At 39.0% G+C, this 16643-nt stretch overlaps 1 protein-coding gene and 1 long non-coding RNA gene across 3 annotated transcripts; one reads left to right on the top strand and one right to left on the bottom strand.

Moving 5' to 3' along the window:
• Positions 1–952: 952 nt before the first annotated feature.
• Positions 953–16570, top strand: tmprss4a (transmembrane serine protease 4a). Of its 2 annotated transcripts, none has more exons than XM_086036600.1 (13): positions 953–1182; positions 7972–8023; positions 8106–8249; positions 9364–9516; positions 9607–9733; positions 9817–9936; positions 10809–10852; positions 11643–11805; positions 11904–12070; positions 13550–13645; positions 13743–13885; positions 13967–14119; positions 14801–16570. In XM_086036600.1, the coding sequence occupies exons 3-13, from the start codon at positions 8138–8140 to the stop codon at positions 14810–14812; spliced, it is 1290 nt and encodes a 429-aa protein (XP_085892726.1). In that variant the 5' UTR covers positions 953–1182; positions 7972–8023; positions 8106–8137; the 3' UTR covers positions 14813–16570. The 2 variants fall into 2 exon arrangements, with proteins under 2 accessions (XP_085892726.1, XP_085892725.1); XM_086036599.1 differs by lacking the exon at positions 953–1182 and adding an exon at positions 4260–4568.
• Positions 8399–14812, bottom strand: LOC147144964 (uncharacterized). The gene is made up of 3 exons (XR_015087568.1): positions 13951–14812; positions 13516–13858; positions 8399–11897 (listed from the first exon to the last, which is right to left on the bottom strand). It is a non-coding gene; the product is annotated as an uncharacterized LOC147144964 (long non-coding RNA).
• Positions 16571–16643: the final 73 nt, after the last annotated feature.

Raw genomic sequence — 16643 nt, 5'->3', positions numbered from 1 at the left:
ATGGCCAAGAGGGTTTTTTTTTTCTTTTTAAATAGGCCTTCCTTCCTATATAATTTCCAATACAAGCAGCCATCTTTGAACACACCATAATTACAGACTACCGCTCAACTAATGGAGGACAACTTATAGGGTAGTCTGCATGCACAACAGAGCACCACTGACCATGCGCCCACGGCAAGGGGCTGCAGCGCACACGGCTGGCCGAAAGGGCTTGCCAGAGTAGCGCTGTGTTAGAACAAAAAAGTACGTCTGCAGGCTGCAACGTGTGTTTGTGCTTTGTTGGACAATTGCTTGTTGTTGTGGAACCAACAAAGCAGCAGAGTTTAATAAGCCCTGAGCGCGCTATGATTATTGTTGATATCATTAGCAGCGGCAAGCTTCTGCATCCTTTTTGTGACATGAATGCACTCATGGCCAATAACGAGGTGCTCTAAAGCGTCTACGCCAGCCCGACTGCTGAGTCTGGATTATTTTTGTTTTTTTTTGCGCCCTCCTCGTTCTTTCATCTTTCTCTGCACTCTATAGCAGCCCCATAATGAGCAAAGGTGTTCAAGTTCTTACTGTATATAGTGGAAGAGAGGGTGCGTATGACAGACACCAAAGTGCCCACGGCCCAAAGAAAAAAAAAATCTGGAAAAAGTGAAATAGTGAAAAAGATCTTATCCTTTGTAAATTACTTCAACTAAATACTGAGTTGACCTAACTTGAACTTGTCTTTGGTGTTTATCTAACATACAATTATGAGGAAGCAGTTGACAGCTGCTTCTTTACAATACATTGTTGAACTTTTGGTGATCATACAGTCCAACAACTTAATGGTGGGACAACCTGCATTCGTTTGATTGCAGGTAAGGTTAAATGAGCTTTTAATCATTAACCAGTGCTGTTTTCAAGCTAAGCTGCACTTCCTCTTGCAGCTATCAGGACAACTGTCCAATTACACGAAGGCATGTCTGGGCACGGAGATGTTGGTCAAGCGGTTTAAGTGGTGAATGTGACGTTTGTACATATTTGCGAGGTGTGTGTGTGTGTTCGTGTGTGCGTGTGGCATTGGAGAGCACATAAGTGGGTTGAAGCATTTCTGAGTAAGGCTACGTAAGGACCTAGGAATATTTATGCTCACGGGTTCAAGCTTTGGACACTGATCGGATAATCCACAGCGGAATGTTTGCGACATTATAGGTAAGGATGCGTAAGCAGACACTTATTTTGCATCCAGCATTATTATTTTTTTGAGTGGGGTTGAGCCGGGTTATTGTGAAAAAAAAAAAAAAAGCAACTTTGTTGCTCAACGAGTATTTTCATGGTAAAGGGCTTTTGCAGTCATGTTTGTTGCAATAAATCCAAGTGTCTTTAGATTGAAAACATATGGCACATGACTTTTTGTAACCCACACTGAAAAAAGGCCTTTGATCTATCCTTGATACATGACTCTTTTAATAATCAATGCCAGTCATGCTTATCAGTGTGTCTGATAAGGAGCAGCCCACAAAATGGTGCTGACCTATACTGCTATATATCAGAGGTTATATGATTTCTTTTATTTGAAAGTTTTGATGCAAGTGTGTTTGCATCAACAGTGTAGTTCAGAACATGATTACTCCTTTAATAAATTGAGGAAACAGTCAGAATCCTTTTTTTTCTCTTAAGGTACTGTATACTGCAAAAAAATGTTCAAACATATTTAAGAGCTGTTAAAAAATATTAATAAAGAACTTTTATTCATACACTAACTCTGAATAATCAAATTTTAGCAACAACTTAAAGAACATATAGGCAGACCTTTGTGAATATTAAGTCTCAACATAGTGTGTTTATTTAATATCTGCATTCATTCCTTTTATGGAGTTTTGTGTTTTTCTCGTCCTTTGAATAACTAAGAATCAATCAATTTCATTATTTTCACTAAGAGTTTAACTTATAGGTAATTAGTATGTTGTTATATTAGTTTAGTTTAGATTTTGTAAAGGTTGACTGCTGCACCTCCCATGAAGTTAGTTGAGCAAGTTTCAAAATAACAACTTTTCTTGACTTTTTTTAACGTGCTGCACCTACTCTGAAGTTAGCCCAGCGAGTCTAAAAATGTGTTTTTCTATGTTTAGCTGCCATGTCCCCCCTGATGTTAACTGAACAAGATTAAAAATGTTGCTTTCTGTATTTTTTTGTTATTTTATTTTATTTTCTTAGCAACTGCATTTGTTATAATTAGCTGGGCATGTTTGAAAAATGTGAAGCAGGTTTAAAATTATTTATCTTTAACATACTGCTGAGACTTTCCTGAAGTTTGCTGAAGTTAGCGAAGCAGGTTTAACATTTTTTTAAGATGCTGCACCTCCACTGAGACTCGCGAAACATTAAAAAAAAACAACTATTTATTTTAACAAGCGCCAAAATTGTGACTTTAAGACATAAGCACTACTGAAAAATTCCATCTCTAAAAACACTCCAAAAGTTCACTGGAGGTTAACAACCTTGACACACTGAACACAGTCACGTCATGTGTCTATTGTAGGCTGTAAAATGGCTTAACTGCATTCTGTTTATCAGAAAATCAATTCAAAGCACCCCATGAGTCTATCTACTCGCAACGTCCGTTAAGTTGGACTTGAGTGTAAAGGTACACTGACTTTAATAGTTCTGGTAAAGAAGCTCAACACAGCTCCTGTTTATGACAGCAACTTTCTCTTCAGCTCTTATCAGTTCTTCTCTCACACACAAGTCTGTTTTATTTTTCTTCCATTACCTCTGTTGTCGATGTTGACCTAGCTAACACAGCACTTTGTAAGGGTTACTGAAGGAGAAATGCTGCATTTAAGACTTCAGGAAGTAGGAAATACTCCTTTTGCACTTTGGCCTCAAAGTGGAAGAAATTACAAAACATGGATGACGGCCTTGATATGCTTATTGTGTGACGTCAGATTGTTATATTCTAAAGTCGAAGTCAACCCCAACTATGTTTTTTCAAGAATATGTTCTGTAGGCCCACTAGTTTAAACAAGGCATTCTGATTAATATTGTGTTTATGGGCAGTTGAGCAGCAAAATGCACCCGTTTTTAGACATCTCACCGGGCGGCCATTTTGTGACTTCTGTCGACCGAAAATGACATCACAGTTGCTCAGGGCTCAGGTAACGACCAATCAGAGCTCACCTGTTTTCTGAAGCTGAGCCATGATGGGCCTGCATAGAACATACTCTTGAAAAAAAAAACATTTGGATTGACTTCTTCTTTAAGGAGTTACATTGCATCAATTTGCCTCGTGTCATGTTCCAGTGCACTTTTCCTAAACTGAGGGGCTCCAGTTTTCTGTAATGCAGCACAAATGTTGGTGATCATTAGTTATTAAATGTGAAATCCAAAAGTTGCTGTCTCTTGAATTCTATACTTAATCAGGAAGTACACTTGCACCATCTAAAGTGATCTTTACTATTTGCCACATTGACTCTTAGTATTCTAGGATGCACAATATGCAGTGCCATTTTGAGGTGACCATCAACAATACAGAGTTGTATGGGTAAGAGCTGCACTTCATCATAATGACAATCCAATGTTTTGGTTACTCTATTATTTAAACATTTACTCCACCGCAAACTAAAACCACATCAATATACATATTGTGAAATATCTCTTTGCATTATCTTTGTAGAGGGATACTTAGGAAATTGTTCTCATTACTTAATGTTGGAAGCTTATTTCCAGCGCCATGATTGCAGTCGTCGTGTTGAACATGCTGTGAGACGTGGCAAGCGCTATGAGTCATACATTTGATACCAGCTGATTTGACAGTCAAAACAATTCAGGCAAGAAAACAGGTGTGACGTTTTGAATGTGTGAGAGAGTTGATGTATCCTAGAGAGAATCATGTGCAGATTGCTTTTTTCCCCTTTTCACTCATTGAAGGTTTTGATGTGGGTTTAGTTCATGGTATGATTTTGGGTCATTGACAGTAGACATTGGGCATTTGGGGCAAGTCGGGGGACATCCATAATGCCAATAAGTGTGCACCCATTGGTGAAGGTGTGCTCGTATGTGAGAAACAGCTATGTGGTTGAATGTTTGGCTACAGTTCAGAAAAGTAGGCTCTGGAGGATGAGGTACGAAGAAGACAAAGGGGAACAGAAAGCAATTTGTCCAGCGTGCTGGGACGGTATGAAAGGTTTGGAGTGGGTGGATTGTGTGGGAGGGACTTAAGTGAGAAAGGCGCACAGGTAGGGATTGAGAGAAGCGGCTTCAAGTGTCAGGTTACCTGGAATAGTTTTTGTTTAGTTCGCAGGCAGGGCTCGGTCACAGGTCTCTCTCTTTCTGAATCGGTGACGCTTCGAAACCCAACGCTACACAAAACTTTATGACAGGCCTGAGGTTGCAGAGAGGCCCAAGTCAGACGCCCTTCCAGCGGAATTGTGTTACAGTGCTGTAGAAAGACAACGTGAAGGAGGTCCAGAGAGAGAGGGGGGACACAAAATCAAGTCATCAGGTCTTTGGAGTTGAAGCTAGCTGCTATCTCCAAGGGAGGTTTTGTGGGCAGTGGTCATCTGGATTTAGGATAGACTGGTATTTGCATCATGTGGGTGAGTATAAAGCTAAAAGTGGAAATTTGTGGACTAAAATCAATAGTATTTATCTTTATCAACCGGTTTGCTCACAAACACGAAAAACCACAAAAGTGCTGATGGTTTTTGTGCGCTGCAGTCTCTAACATCGACTCTAAACTGCAAATACTGGTTCACAGTGGTTCAAGATACCATTTACCCGCCACAAAATTTTTAGTCATGAGTTATGTTTTATCAGAGGTTTCCATATGGGTCCTTTTTAATGCTTCTAAACACGTACTTTCCTCTAGTAAGCAGTTTTAATGGTGTTTCAGTCGGCTGCATTGAGTGGTTTATGTAGAAGTTTGCATGTGATGCCTTTTTATGTTACTCAACACAGATGTCTGAAATTTGTCTTTTAGTAAAGGTGTGCGAATGGCACATTTTTCTTTTACAAAACACATGGCAGTCTTTCGCCATTGTTTGGGGTGTGCATCTCTCCGATTAAAGACGATTTGATACTTATCTTGATAAATGGGGTACGATACGATTTAAGAACGGTACATGATTCGATTTGGTTAAATTCAGAGGGATTACGATTCAATTTGATGTGGCAAGGTTGTAGCTTTTCTCATGTTTAATAATATGTAACAATATATAAATGCTCTCTGAATACCAAACTATTTAAGGTAATTAAATTCAAAGAAACAACTCAGCAACATCAAACCAATTTATACCTGGTGTGCATCTCTCATAAAAGACAGTTCGATGCAGATCTTAATACATGGGGAACAATACGATTCAAAGATGGTACATTTAAATCTAACCATTTTATTTGGTTCTGTTAATCAAAACTGATTTTCTGATTTACCGCTAAATTGGTTTTCTTGACACCCCTGGTGACTATGTTTTCTTAGAGGTTTTCATATAATGCCTTTTTAGTTAGTTAATTAAAAAGGTATTAATTAATGAATTAGAAAATATAAATTAATGTGCACCTGAAAGTGTCTGAGCTTGATCAGATATAACCAAACGACAGTTGGAGATTCCATCCAGTCCGGGGGACCAAAAAAGAGACCAACAAGAAACTAATAGTGCACACAGACACAAAAATATTTCAAAGGCAATGCTGTTTCACCTGTTTCACTTGTAATCCCTAAAGACTCCTCTAATTCACAAACACATGAAGACTTAAAATGTGAACTACATACAAGTCAGCCCATCTAAAAACTAAGACATTCATGAGTCATCATCTCTGCCTTCAAATGACAAATTATGTTTTCATTTCGTTGTTGATATGACTAATATAAACAATGTCATGCACCATCAACAGAGTGTCAATGGAACATACATACATGAATTAGATTATGGTTGTAATTTTCAAGAAAATATCTTTCCATCAGTTTTTTTTTTTTTCTTTGAAGTGTTCATCCCCATTAGGGTCACAAGTGAGATTGAGCCTGTGCAGACTTTGGTGAGAGGCGGGGTATACCCTGGACTGTCAATCTAGGTTAAGCAGAGGCTTTAACGCATTAAGCCTTTTGTTCAAACAAGGTGCTGTTCTGCTAGTGCACCTCGTCAAATGAAAGAAAAAAAAAATCACAAAAGGGCTTTCGGAAAAAAATAATGGCATGTGACATGTTGTATAGGCTTCAATCAGGGCCAGAGATCTGCACCATATTATCTTAAAGACGATGTGCATTATTGCACCTATCAAGTTGCAATGTTGTTGTCACTATGGTGGTAACCTGAATGGTACTGGACCCCTCGAGTCTTTTCATAGGCAACACCTGTACTTTTATGGCGTAAGCTACAATGGGTTACATTATAGTTTGATAATTAGCTGTATGAGCATATTAGTGTACATTGAGACAAATTGGCTCCTCATGTAGTCCTGTTTCTGACAGTGTGTGACACTTATTATTGTATAATTCAGGAATCACAAAAATATACCTAATATGAGTTTTAGATACATGTTGTGTGACACTTATTATTGTATATTTCAGGAATCACTAAAAATATACCTAATATGAGTTTTAGATACATGCATGGAAAAATCCAGTCTGCGTCAGAAGCTACCTCGAGGCTACTGAAGCCCATTTGGGGGGCAAGGAGCCATATTTGTGGATTTAAACCTTATGCATACTCGCCATAAAGCAGTAGAACCATGGCCTGAAATCTGATGGAATAGACTAGAGCTATTGCAAAGATAATTGATATGGGAAATGTATGGCTAAATGGACAAGTTGATGGCTATCAACTAAAAGGGTAAGATGCACATCTGTCTCAGTAAAATAATTCAATTGGAATGGAGTTTTTAGAAGAAGTGATTTTCTTTATCACGAACATAGAGAGTACCGCCCCTTGAAATAACAATCATTGAGATAATAATAACAAATAACAATAACAATCAAAACGACAAGGTTTCAAGATCCTGTGAAATCCACAACATTCCAAAACAATCGGTATAGCTCTTGCATTACATCTCATTAGCTTGTGCAGGTGTACCTAATGCTAAGACCCATATGTGTATGTAATGTCCACCAACAACAGAATATTCACAGAATACAAACAAATAAATCCAATTGCGGGGATGGTCTGTGAAATAATAAAATGGTTTTCAGTTTAACTGAACTTTTGCTGGAACCATTTGAAAAATATGAATCCTATGAACCACTAATAGTAAATGCTGGCATCTCATCTGTGGAACTGATCCTACACTCAAAACTAACTGTTACCAACAATTATGCAACTAGGACATATGATATCTTGCCAGAGGGTTGTCGTGTTCTATCTCTGCGATACTAGTTGCTTTTTGAAAAGAGGTTTCACAAAGGTGATGCTGCCAGAATAGACCCTAGCCCTCACCCTTCTGCACATTTATAGAGCCGCATATGGACGACCGTACGGAAACGGCCTGAACTCATCAGAGCAACCATCACTTCCATGTGGGATGTGAATGTAACTTAACAAATATCTCTGAGCCTACTCTTGTGGCCATGAAAAGTATCTCATAAATTTTTTATTCACTACATTGGAAAAGATTCATCGGTTCACTTGGCAATACATTAAAACTACAGGAAGTGAAAAAGGAAAAAATAAGTGAAGTTGTCTGGTTGTTAAAGAGGTGAGTGGTTTGGGGGAAGAGTTGTACGGCAATGATTTAGTTTTGATTTTTGATGGCAGCTTGGAGGGGTTGGAGTGCCACAAATTTCAAACAAAAAATCAATAACGATACAGAATAGGGACAAGAACAAAACTCCGAATTGATAAACTGATTGCAGTAGTAAATGTACGTCCATTTGAAAACAAATAGCTGCTGAAATCATCAGTGCTTCGATAATAGCAAAGGACTGATTATACGGTTGCGCCCAAGTTCAACACACCCATACACAGCATTTTGTTTACTTGTGCTCATCATTTGTTGCTGTTCCATTGTCAGACCACTCCGTCACCTGAAGAAAGCACAAGACCGTTGAACCCAAAGCACGTAGGTAAGGTGACTCACTGCCGCACTGTCGAAATTCAGGGATATTTGCGTTATTGTTTGTTGTTTGTCTCTCGCCTCACTTGCAGTGGTTCCACGGCCAGGTCGCCATAGAAGGCCCATGACGGCTCCAAAGACTCAGAAAGAGAAGGCGTCAAAGACGAAGAAGGTGTTGTTGACTATTGCAGCAGTGGTGGTGTTGCTGGGGATCCTGGTCACCGCGGGATATTTTAGTGAGTCACGGATCTCTCATGCTTTTAAAAAATAGGACACTGACACATTCATTTTTCTTGCCATTTTTCCAGCAAGTGATACAGTTTACTTCAACTCACTATGGTACATGTCGGAAAGAGATACTGTACATTCAACAAAGGATGGAACCATGGTAACAAAGTAAAATTGAATAGTGGGTCCTGTTCCTGGGTCACTAGCCACTTGCGCACTGCAGACTGCCAGACCAGAGGTGTAACATTAGAGCCAAGATTCACCTGCCCCCTTTATACAAATCCCGAAACTGACATTATAGTAAAAGTCTGCAAATTCCAGCGTCAACCCCCATCCTGCATCTGTACCTTATTCGTGAGACAGCAAGCCAGATGGAAGATGGTCACTGCATAAGGGACTACAGATGATGAATAATGATTCTCTGTTGGTCAACAGTCTGTGGTGTAGCGCCATCCTTTCAGTAAAGTACTTAAAGGCTACGATTCAAGTCAAAGATGACGGTCTCCATTTAATTCCAAGGGAATCTCTTTAGAGATGCCTGTGCGAGACTCTGATTAACGTGGAGAAATTGCTGCACCCAGAGAAAGCCACAGTCTTGACTACTCTCAAATCAGATCCAATGGCTGATGACCACAGACAATTGAAGGACTGCTGCAGCCTTCCTTTGTCTTCACAGTCATTGGGTTGCTGAGGTGCCACCTCTTCCACCGGATCCACCGGATCCACCGGATCCACTGATGAGGTCTTCTTTGATGGCAGAGGGCCAGTTTGTGGGCCTCTATTGATAGATTCTATTTTTAGTTCTCCTGGTTGCTCATCCACCCTCCTCAAGAAGTGACCCTTAAATTAGGAGCTCCTTTAGTTGACAGCTCGCCAGCCATAACCTAGGAGTAATGTGTTTATGTAGTTATGCCACAACTGGGGTCAGCCTAGACTATGAACTGATACCGCAATGGGAAGGTGCCAAAAAGTGGTACAAACACATCAGTCGTTTTCTCCCCTTCACGACTTGAACTGAACTGGATCGCTTAATGGAAAAGGGGCTGTTTGTCATCACATCATCAGATCAAGTCATCCTTTTAACGAGCTTTGCTTTCGATATGAATCCCTTCTTCCTTTCAGTAAAGCAGCTGATCGACAGCAAGTACTTCTTCTGCACAAAGTCGTTTAAGTTCATCCCCCTAGATAAAGCGTGCGATGGAATAAACGATTGCACAGGAGGAGAAGATGAACAAACGTGCTTGTCAAGCCTCAAGGTCAACACGACCTTTCCAGGTAAAGCCAAGGAACCACCTCCATATTTGCTTGTCTGTCACCTCAACGTTAAGAGGAGAAAAAAGATCTCCTTTGATCATACCTCCGCAGTCCACCTCATGACCCGTCAGAACGTCCTTCAGGTGTACAATCCCAGCTCAGGGTGGAGGAGCGTGTGTAGCGAAGGCTGGACCGAGAAGCACACACAGACGGCGTGCACACAACTGGGATATACCAAGTCAGTTTTTCAGGAACAGTGTCAGAATACTTTGAGTCATCACATATCTGATCCCTAATGTAGTGTCCTTTTCCCGTTGGCAGTAATCCTCGTAGCACCAATGTGCCGGTAAACACGTTATTATCTAGCCTGAAATCTGGACCGTTTGCCGCACTAAGGTCGGGGACAGGAAACACACCTCTTCACCAAGCTACAGTTGATCGGTGAGTGAAACACGTCATGAACAGGCATTGGTACACCTACAGGAGTTGACAACGGAATATTTTGTCAAGATGAGAATCAGTGAGGGCAGGCTCACAATCTCTGCTTGTTAATCCAAGAGTTCTTTGATTGGCTTGAGTTTTTCCAAACCAACAGCAACAATTTTAGAGTTTGCAATATGCTGGTCACAATTGCCCTGTGATTAACTGGCAAACAGTCCTAAGTGTAGTCCACATTTTACCCCTCAGCTGGCATAGGCTCCAGCAATTGCCAGGACTCTGAACAGGTTAGCTGTACAGAAAATGGATGGGCTGCATTGTGTACTGGGTTACAGTCATGGTGGAACATCACATAAACTTGCCTTCCCTGAACTCGAGTATCCCTGAAGTTGGAACTGTAGAATTGTCCAAAACGTCTTGATTACATGAAGAGTTTTGTGTGAATGCTATCATCCGAAAACACAAACAAGCCAACCAAGACCGTACGAAGAGGTGGCTCTTAAATGTTTTACAATGTGCTTTTGAAACAGTCATTAAACCAAAACAGGAACCAATACTCCCTTTTTGCACCTCAAAACCATATTTCTAGTTTTATTTTCAGCACTGTTCCTTCCTTTAGTGTTTGACTTTCTGCTGATTTCCCCCTAACTGTGTGTCACGCAACAAGTTTCTGTTCTCAAGACCCTAACAGTTCCCCACTTTTTGTTCCGTTTCTTCTCTAAGCTTATGATCCTCAATGATTTGACAGCTTATTTTAGTTGAACCAAAGTACCATATTGTACAAACATGTTTATGTAAGCAATTTTAGTCAACATATAGTATGACTCATTGTGTGGTTGAATTATAGCTTCTAAGAATTTTTCTCCCTCCTATAGGAGTGCATGCAGATCCGGAGCTGTGGTTTCTTTATCCTGTTCAGGTTGGTACTATTTTTAGAAATGTAGTTACAGAAACTACTGATGTTTATAGCTTTTTTTTTTAACAGAATGGCAACTTACAGGGGCTAGAGGACACGATTGTGTAACTGGTTTGACTAACAGGCCCATACATGCAGCTAATGACTGCAAAGCCTTTAGTAAACACATGAATGAGCGCATCTTGTGAGTCATTATTATCCAAAAAGAGTTCATGGATTAAAAGAAACTAGTTCAACCTGTCAGAGCACAGTTAATGTCTTAATTATTGGTAAATTGTAAGTAAGTACACAATTTGGTTGGGTGTTCATAATGAGCATTACACACCTCATATGGGGCTATAGGTGTATAAAGTATAAAGCATGTTATTTTCCCTAGCCAGTCAGCAAAGAAATGCAAGTAGAATAATGGAGAAATACAGTATAATGAAACATAAGTATAATATTTGACTACAATAATCAAAATATTAGCCAGTTCCTCAATGATCATGTTAAGCATTGAATATCTGAATTACCACCATAATCTATTTTTCAACAATTTTCCAGTAGAAATGTAAATTATGTTTGCCTTGAAAAAAATGACTTAACATCTTTTCGAATGACACTTCACACATTGAAACTATGGCGTCAGATAAGAAGGCTAAAATCATCATTCGATCATCCCTGTTTTCTCAATCACTCTGCCTTGGTCAAATGTAAGGGTTTGTTTGCTAGTGGCACCATTGCAGAAAGATTGTTTTTGCCACTTCGGAGTGAATCCGACATTGTGGTGAAAAGTGTAATGTTTTCCTGTCAGACTGTGGTGAGGGGGACCCTCAGAATCGCATTGTTGGGGGTACGGATGCTACCATAGAGGATTGGCCATGGCAGGTGAGCCTGCAGCAGGGCGGCCAGCACACATGTGGAGGCTCCCTAGTGTCGCCACGTTGGGTGATCACCGCAGCTCACTGCTTCGCTGGGTCAGTGCCTTTGCTGTCATTTGATATTTGTGGATGTCATGCCCCTGTTGTCGTCACACTCACGTCAGCTCTTCCTCGTTTCCTTGTGGGCCCTGCAGCAGTAAAAAGGAGCTAAGTCGCTGGAAAGTGGTGTCGGGCCGGACCTACATGAACACCCTGGGAGGTTCCTCTGTTGACAGAATCATCCTGAACGGCAACTATGACCCATCTCGCAATGATTATGATATAGCACTCATGAGACTCGCCAGTCCAATCAAAGTGGGAGGTAAGTGCAAACTGTAAATGGCAACAACAACAAAAAGTTCCCTCCAACATGATGATTGTATATGGCTGCCCTCAAGTGGCAAATATATTCATGCACCCCTTGGATCGAATGCCATGTCTGACAGGCCATAACATTAGATACACCTGCACCATTTAATGCAGGTAATGTGTGGATAATGTGGGCAAACATTTGCGCAACAGACGAGGTTATAAAATGTATGTAAAAGGTTTATACGTGAAATGGTTTGATTTAATACAAAATAATTCTCTTTTTTTTAATAATACATATGCTTTAATTAATTTTATTATAATTATTTTAAATTTGTGAAACATATTTCCAATTATTTTTTTCTTTTACTAATATTTTTATTGTATTATTTACAATAAATAAGTTAATCAATGATTTATTCAAATTAATGAATCAAAAAGAACTTAAAAATTTGAACAATATTTATTACTGGAATCTTAAAAATGTAAATTTTCGATGGGCCACATTAGTGATCGGAAGGGGCCTTACTATCCCCCAACCTTGATCTAATGAGATCCAATACAACAACTGTAACAAATTGATGGATCAATAGCAGGAAACCAGAAGTCAATAAAACATATTTTGTTGTTCAATTTATTTCACACAGCTGTTTAATGACAAACAAAATGGTCGCAATTACTGAATGTTTTCAAAAGTGAATACAATTTGCAATTTCAGTCAGGATTTTAGCAAGAAACAGGAAGTAGACACACTTGATTTGAGTTTGAGCCACTGAGAACTAGAGTGGTCTAACAGCAATTTAGTTTTTTTTTTTTGTTTTTCTGTTTTTTTTAACTTAAAGGGCAAGTCAACCCAAACATATTTCTTTCAAGAATATGTTTTAAGCAGGCCCACTAGATGAAACACAGCATTGTGATTAATATTGCGTTTGCGGAATTTGAGTTAAGCAGCAAAATCCACCCGTTGTTAGTCATCTCAGAGAGCGGCCATTTTGTCACTTCTGTTGACTGAAAATGACATCACACACCCTCAGGGCTCAAATAATGACCAATCATAGCTCCGCTTTAGAAAACAGGTGAGATGTGATTGGTCGTTACCTGAACCCTGAGGAACTGTGATTTCATTTTCAGTCGACAGAAGTGACAAAACGGATGCCTCCAGAGATAATTGAAAACGGGTGGATTAACTCTTATTGCACAAACGCAATATTTATCAGAATGCCTTGTTTCAACTAGTGGGCCTGAATAGAACATATTCTTGAAAAAAATATGTTTGGATTGACTTCCCCTTTAAGCGCAGAAATACATTTTGACATATGGAGAGCAGTTCGTTTTTGCACTCAGCACTTTTCCTGATTCGTCAGCGTGGCACCTGGGCCAGCTGATCACATATTAACACCCCCCTTAAAACAATCAATTCTATTGGAGTAAATCAACAATTAGGAACTTTAATCTTACATTTCTTCATGAATACATTTCCGATGTGTTCCAGTGAGCCGGATGCCAGTTTGTCTTCCTCCAAAAGGCATTGGCCTTTCTCCTTCAGCCTCAATGGTGGTGACCGGTTGGGGCTACCTGGAGGAAAACGGTGAACGACTTCATCATTATTATGATGACATTAAAAAAAAAACAGACATGCAGAGTGTTCTCATGGCTCATATTGGATACACTCATGTTGTCTTCAGGAAACATCTCTCCATCGCTGCAGAAAGCCAACATCCCTCTCATTGAAAGGGCCAAGTGTGCCAGCCCCACCGTGTATGGCAGTGCCATCACCGATAGGATGATCTGTGCTGGCTTTCTGGAGGGGAAAGTGGATGCATGTCAGGTAACCGCAGCATGAGAACACATGTAATAGGAACTTTTTTTTGTTGTGAGTTCAAACGTGCGCACTGCTTATGCATCTCAGGGCGACAGCGGTGGGCCGTTGGTGCACTTCACTTCATCCAAATGGTACTTGATTGGAGTGGTGAGCTGGGGCGTAGGCTGTGCCAGGGAGAGGCGTCCTGGTGTCTACTGTAACGTAGAGGAGATGCTCAATTGGATTCACACCGTCATCGAGGTAAAGCGTGCAACTCAGCACCAAGTATCTGCATGAAGGTGTTCAAAAGAAAATTGATCATTTTAAAATATTTATATTTATATTGTGCAATTTGTGATCTAATTTGGGTTTTATTTACACAATCTGAGATCCAATCAAAGATAGTAAAACATAACGGATAATATGGTAATCAGGAAGGTATGAGTTTCGATTGAGACTGTCAAATATATTATCAAAGCAATTTGCAATATTAAAGAAATTGGATTATGTTTTGTGCACAACTACTACGTTTCTGTACACCATTTCTATTTTGCACCTTATTTCAAGTTTCCCAAACTTTGATGATCTAAAGCAAATCTTTTACATTAGGAAAAAAATCTCACGAGACACCACCAAACAAAAATGTCAGAGTAAGAACATACCTATGAACTCGTGTCAGTTTACTCAAAAGTGGGTAATCGGGCCTGTTTAATTGGGCACAAACCTATTATTCGGTTGTATGAATGGCAACGGGTTGGTATGCAGTTTAGTTTCACAGTACCTTCTGTGAAGAGCATTTGATTATCCTTACTGTCACGACCGTCACTGGCATAGGTGAAAAAAAGATACATCAGAACCTATTGAAAGTGAATGAAAACTTTTCGTATGTTTCGCATGTGTGCTTCTCAATACGAAGTTGGTCATTATTATTTTACCCTACAGAAAAATCCATGACGATCTCCACGCTGACATGCTACAGCGAGACAAAACCACAGGTGAAGATGTGGTTTTCAAATGGATAGAGACGAACTTATGCAACACCGCAATGAGGAAGAATTGGAGCACATAAATTCATGCTTATTTCTGGTTATTGTTTATCTTGGGGCAAGTGAATTGATACTTCACTGGGCTGCATGGGATTTTCAGAGCAGACTTTTTTTTACTGCGCAAAACACAGCAATAAATGTCAGGTAAATGTCTGCAAAGATTTCATCCAAGCATTCAAGGTAGGCGTACTGAATAGTCTTAAGGGTCATTCCAAAAATGGTGGCAATTAGGCACAGAGAATTTTAAAAAACTGACTATTCCCTTTCATTTCCCCCCCATCAAGAAAAACAGGTATTAAACCATATACAGTAATGGGACATTTGTCAAATCATATTTTGTTTGGCTTCCCGCCAACTTGTTAAAGGTGCCTGTTAAATGCAGGCACTTGAAAAACATTTACAAATATTGTTTTATAGTCTTTCACAATAAAAAAAAAATCATAACCTATTAGTATTTTCACTACTACTCTACACACACAATGCTAATGCTAATGTTAAGCGTTTTGGCTCAATAGTACATGCTAGTTGAGTTAGCTGCTATACTAACTGGCCAGGAAAAAACGTAATGGGATGGGGAAAAAGACAAACTTTAATAATGTGGTTTTCTAATAATAATATTAGTAATAAAGTTGTATTGTTTTTTGTGACAAAATCGATTACAGCTGAAAACAAAGAAAATATAAACATGTCAACTAGGAGATGGTACCTACCTTAGGTCACGTTTTACCTCTTCATCTGGAGAGGTTGTAGTTGTACAGTATCTGTATGTTGACATAACTTCGGGGGATAATTACAAAAAGTTTAAATATGTCTGTGACAAAACAAAATGTTTTAACAATTACAATAGTGACAAAACCATTCCCAAAACCATACCCGAAAAAAGCGTACGTAAAACCTTTTTATTAGTTAAAGTTGATTTGCAAGTTGGTCATCAAAGAGGCAAAGATGAGGGGAAAAAATTACTATTTTGGGGATTCTTAAGAGCTATTACTATTTTGGGGATTCTTAAGAGCTATTTCATACTTTCATTGTTTAGCAATCACTTTTGCTAGCTAATACATTTTGTCTCAGGAAGACTACAATCTAAACAAATGTCCTCAAATGCTAGAATGACCTTTATCTTTTTTTTTTAAACTTATTTACAGTATGTTCTCTGATTATGATATGCACTAGCAATGAGATGATACAAAGTCTCACATCGTTATAACAATTCAGGCTAATGTCTTTATTATTGCACTCATTGAATCATTGATGGCACTGATTCAGTTAGTCATCAAAAAAGGGGTTATGCATCGTTTTAGCACATAATCAACCGAGCACTTTAAGTCAAAATTGAGAATTACTGGACATTACCTTATATGTGACTGTGTAAATAATTCAAGTTGATAGATTTGAGTTCACTGAAGCCTAAACTCACGCTAGGCTTACAGTATATTCATAATGTCCTCTCAGACATTTCTTGATGTTTGTGCACCTAAAAGTTTAAAGTCACCGTTCCTCTTGTATGCATAAAATTATAGTAAAATCATAGAACGTGGTGGTTAAATAAGACAAACTGTAAGATAAATAATTAAATGTATGTTGCTATGAGATAATTGTTGCTGTACATATCTCACTATTTGTATATTTGTGTAAATATGTGAGTAATAAAGACTTCTGCAATAAATACTCACTAGACACTTCATTAGGTACCTAACTTACCTATTACTTTCAGTTTTATTATTTTTATGTTTTTATTT

The sequence above is a fragment of the Filicampus tigris genome, chromosome 7 (assembly GCF_054856515.1).
Source record: "Filicampus tigris isolate MCC_2025a chromosome 7, RoL_Ftig_1.0, whole genome shotgun sequence".
NCBI lineage: Eukaryota > Metazoa > Chordata > Actinopteri > Syngnathiformes > Syngnathidae > Filicampus > Filicampus tigris.
The sequence above is the reverse complement of the archived record's forward strand: the minus strand, read 5'-3'. Positions and strand labels throughout refer to the sequence as shown.